This window comes from Chaetodon auriga, chromosome 11, assembly GCF_051107435.1.
Source record: "Chaetodon auriga isolate fChaAug3 chromosome 11, fChaAug3.hap1, whole genome shotgun sequence".
Classification (NCBI taxonomy): domain Eukaryota; kingdom Metazoa; phylum Chordata; class Actinopteri; order Chaetodontiformes; family Chaetodontidae; genus Chaetodon; species Chaetodon auriga.
Window position 1 is genome coordinate 20,477,220 of NC_135084.1, and position 4,706 is coordinate 20,481,925.

Sequence of the window (4,706 nt, forward strand, 5' to 3'; positions counted from 1 at the left end):
GCCATAAACATGAAAATCACACCGCCGTGGCTACTGCTATAAGCCGAATCCTGTGACTGGATGTGGACATTGATCATGTCCTTACCACTAGATCAAATACATGAAAACTGCTTTTATGTCCCCAAGAAGCTTTCATGTTCCCATTTGATTGTAATTCCAATACTAATGGTATTAATTAGAGGGCTGGACTATTACAAAAAACCCGTGCTAAACTGGTGCCATTGAAGGGCGATGCCATTGGCAAATTAGTTTTCGAAAACGCCATGACCTTTGTTTAATCAACACAACGCTGCGCATCGATATTCATTTGGAACAATAAATTTTGTTGGTTGGAGAGGAGGCAGCGGGCAGGGGGCCAGGGCTGCGCCCAGCGTCCCAGAGGCAAGGCCGGGGACAGCAGGAGGGGGGAGCGGCATCACACTGCAGCCTACACCCGGACCAGCACCCACCAGACACAAAGTGACCACACACAACAGCGAGCCCGAGTAGAGTCGAGCCCAGACCAGGTCATAAAACTGCGAACATGCGATTTTTCAAACCAGCGACGTGTCCAGGGCAGAAGCCGAGAGATTATAGGACTGTGTCACAGTTTGAGCTTTCAGAAAACAAGAAAATGGAAAGTGATAACAGAGAAGGAAAAACGGAGAAGACCCTAACGCCTTCCTTTCCCTCGCACAAAAATGAATGGACTGATCTAAAAAGAAAGATAAAAAGTAGCTACTACAGGAAAAACTGTACGAAAATAATGTGCAAATTGACTCGCTTCTATTCAAAACGTGTATTCCGGAGTTGCAGTCATTGGTTGTCCATTTGTCACCCTTTTAAAGCTCCCTCTGCCTCCCTCCCTCCCTTCCCGTCTCTGCTAAGCATCTCCAGTCTACATATCTTCTTTAGCTTTAACGAGCCTCGTTAAGATCGCAATAATATTCCACCCTCTAATTGCTCATTCCATTCAGCAGATAGGCGAGCATTGGCTTGTGCCTGATGCGCGCGGTGCGGTGGGAGGTTGCTGTGGAGATCGGAGACTCTGATAACCCCCCGTGCGTGCTGCACAAGTGGTGAAAGCCTCGCGCTACGTACTGGCTAATGATTGGCACGCTTGACAGTGATTGGCAGGGCTGCCATGACAACGCTACAACGACACCAAGAAGACCAATAGAAAAGGGAAACAAAATGTTTCAATGCTACACTCAACGGCGGATTTAGGGGGGAGATATTATGAGGCTGGTGTCATTAGGCGATAGCCATTGAATCATTCAATCTTTTTTACTTGCCGTGTTTTTTCGGTTTTTTCCCTTTTCTCGATAATTTTCTTTCTCTCTCAGGTCATTTCCATGGTTTTCAGATCCCCTTTAGAGCTTTATCCCTCCCATTTCTTCCTGCCAAACTTCGCTGATCGCCCTCTGCTCCTGGCGAACAGCGCTCCCACCACCAGGTCTCCAGAAGACTTGTCCATGTTTCAGCTACCGACCCTCAACTTCTCCCCGGAGCAGGTGGCGAGCGTCTGCGAGACGCTAGAGGAGACCGGGGACATCGAACGGCTGGGCCGCTTCCTCTGGTCCCTGCCTGTGGCTCCGGGAGCATGCGAGGCGATCAACAAGCACGAGTCCATCCTGCGCGCCCGGGCCGTGGTGGCGTTCCACACGGGGAATTTCAGAGACCTCTACCACATCCTGGAGAACCACAAGTTCACCAAGGACTCGCACGGCAAACTGCAGGCCATGTGGCTGGAAGCGCACTACCAGGAGGCCGAGAAGCTCCGCGGTCGTCCCCTCGGACCGGTCGATAAGTACCGGGTGCGGAAGAAGTTTCCGCTGCCTCGGACCATCTGGGACGGCGAGCAGAAGACGCACTGTTTCAAGGAGCGGACACGGAGCCTGCTGAGGGAGTGGTACCTTCAGGACCCATATCCAAATCCCAGCAAGAAAAGGGAACTGGCTCAAGCCACTGGACTCACTCCCACACAGGTCGGAAACTGGTTTAAAAACCGGAGGCAACGAGACAGAGCCGCGGCGGCCAAGAACAGGTTGGTGATTTTTGTCCTTACTGTCAAAACACAAGAATGTATGCGAGCAAAGTTTGCCTCAAATGCGTGAATGTAAAAGAAAAAAAGAGGAGATTTCATAAACGTGTAGTTGTGCTTACGGACAGACACTGTCTAGGAAAAAGACGACTCTGTCTGGCGGGGGAGGGAGCAGGCTGCGGCGACATTTTTGTTATGAAGTGAAATCAGGATGAACATCGAAAACACTATTTATGCTGCTCTAAAAATCCCAAACTGTTTTTTTGAAGATAGTAGATGTTTTTCTTTTGATTTCTTCCTCTTCTTAAAACATTTTCGGCAGATATGAAATTTAACTTTGCAGCATTTTGAGCAGAATAGGGAATAATCAGATAGAAAAAAACACTACTTATGTTAAAATTCAAGTCTGTTGCTCAAGTAACTGTGAATAGTAAAATAATAAGAAGAGAATCACAAACTAGACTGCTGTTAAACCGAAGAAGCGGTTATTGCGCAAGGTTGACATTAAACAGAAGCAGCTTGTTTATCGTTTCCGTAAGAGTGAAAGTATTGCAATAAATGACAAAGACTGCTGAAATTATATATATAAACATTACTGGACGTCACTTATTTATAGTATAATCACTATTTCGGTGATAGTAGTGTAAACAGCCTTCTGAATTATTTTAATCAGTGAAAGGCAGAAAACAAACAGGACTGGGTCAGTCTTAATATCTGTTTAGCCAAAAGATTAATCTTTTCCTTTGTTCCTTTAAATACATTTGAAATTGTCATGTTTTGCAAATAATTTTAAATATTGTTGTGCTCGTGACCAAAGCTATGCAATGATTTCTTTAAGCTACACAGCGTACAGTAGCTACATTTATTATGTACTGTAGTGCATCTTTCATTTTATCATCACGTTACTGAACACTGTTGGGAAAAAGATTATCTCAAAGGATAATGGAGATATTATTGATATTACTTGGCTGAAATGGACATGCGTATCAAAAAGCATTTGAAGACATAGGCTGTATTCATAACATTAAGTGTGGTATCATTCCATTGAAATGCTATAATTGATTAGAAAATACCTCGGAGGGTACTAAGCCATATGAACACTATTCTAATCTTTTTGCTAAATGAATAGATATATTTCCAGCCTGACATTATCCCGCCGTGATGGAGTTATTATCATGAGTGGATTGGAGATAAACATTTAGGATGATTGGAGTAACCTGGCTCTCCACGTCTCTCAGTCATACACTTCCACTTCCATCAGACTGAAGCACATCTGTGCTAAAGCCTCGTGACATTTTGCAATTGGAAAAAGTTCTAGATTTTATTTGAATAATATTTTTTGGTTATGAAACTGCAGAGTCACAAGGCTCTGCAAGATGAACGCAACCGTGCAAAGTGGAAGACAAATAATAAATGCAGAGCAAGTGCACATGGCGAATAACACCGGATTAAAAACAAAATAGCTGCAGACGGTTGTTGTAAAGAATGGCATCAAACTGCTCTAATAAAAGACTAACATTGATTACAGCTTATATTTTTTCTGGAGTGATGTGACGCGTAATTTAAATCCCACGTTGCTGACTTGCGCGTTCATCATGCCTACTTTTGTAGGGAAAAAAAATCAAAACAAAGCAAAGCAAAAAGAACTCATTACATTTCTTCCAACATTTGGTAGTCTAAATAGTGCTGTGTTTTGTCCCCTGAAAGCTGGCTATTTGATAAAAGCATGCATGCATGGCTGGGGCCGGCAGGGGGAAAGAAAGGCGAGTTTGAACCCCTATTTTGCAGGAGGAGGAGGGGAAGGGGGACATTCTCAGGTCTAATTGCCATTTCTCTCATTTTTTTCTTCTTTTTTCCCCTCCCCTCCTCGCTTCTTTTCTTCTCCAGGCTCCAGCACCAAGCAATAGGACCGAGCGGTATGAGGTCCCTCTCAGAGGCCGGTCTCACCCCTCACAGCTCGGCAGAGTCGCCTTCGACCGCGGCCAGTCCCACCACCAGCGTTTCCAGTATGACAGAGAGAGTTGATACTGGGACGTCCATCCTGTCCGTCACATCCAGTGACTCGGAGTGCGATGTATGATACGGAGGAAAAAAACACACAAAAACAAACAAAAAGAGAAATATTTACAGGGAAAATGGACCTGAGAGGAAGAAAAAAAGACTTATGAAATATCGCGGATGAAATAAGGACCGATTGATATAAATATTAAAATAAAAAGAGATAAAAGCACGTCGTTTTTTTTTTTTTTTTTTATTAAAAAGCGCTTTCAAAGGACCCACGCCTCCCCCTCCTCTTCATACCCCCACACCACCACCGCCACCACTACTACTACTAGACTACTTGCATGATGTCTTTTTTTTTATTTTTTATTTTGTAATCAGGGAAAATAACCTGAGTGCAAGATTTTCCATCAGGAACATCGATCAGAGGGAATAAAAACAGATCGTCTTGGTGTCTTCGTCGCTTCCCCCCCACCCCCACCCAAACCCCATCTCCGTTTTTAGTCCAAGTGATGATGATGATGATGGTGATGACGGCGAAGCAGCCGCCGTGCAGACAAGATGCAATCCTGTTTTTACTTTGTGTTCATCAGACAATCATTTTAAGTCGTAAGCACCTTTTTTAAATACACTTCTGTCACTGCCTGTGTGGGGTACATGGTCAAAAAATGTCGATCGAGAT

The 4,706-nt window shown here is 44.3% G+C and overlaps 1 protein-coding gene across 1 annotated transcript; it reads left to right on the plus strand.

Annotated features, from left to right (window-relative positions):
• The first annotated feature begins 1,186 nt into the window (after positions 1-1,186).
• On the plus strand, positions 1,187-4,284 carry six3a (SIX homeobox 3a). Its single transcript, XM_076743876.1, has 2 exons — positions 1,187-2,026; positions 3,911-4,284. The coding sequence occupies exons 1-2, from the start codon at positions 1,335-1,337 to the stop codon at positions 4,101-4,103; spliced, it is 885 nt and encodes a 294-aa protein (XP_076599991.1). The 5' UTR covers positions 1,187-1,334; the 3' UTR covers positions 4,104-4,284.
• Positions 4,285-4,706: the final 422 nt, after the last annotated feature.

Excerpts from the sequence above, each read along its gene's own strand:
- six3a (XM_076743876.1), top strand. The coding sequence starts at position 1,335 with ATGGTTTTCAGATCCCCTTTAGAGCTTTATCCCTCCCATTTCTTCCTG. Across the intron at positions 2,027-3,910 it reads GCCGCGGCGGCCAAGAACAG|GCTCCAGCACCAAGCAATAG; the intron begins GTTGGTGATTTT and ends TTTCTTCTCCAG.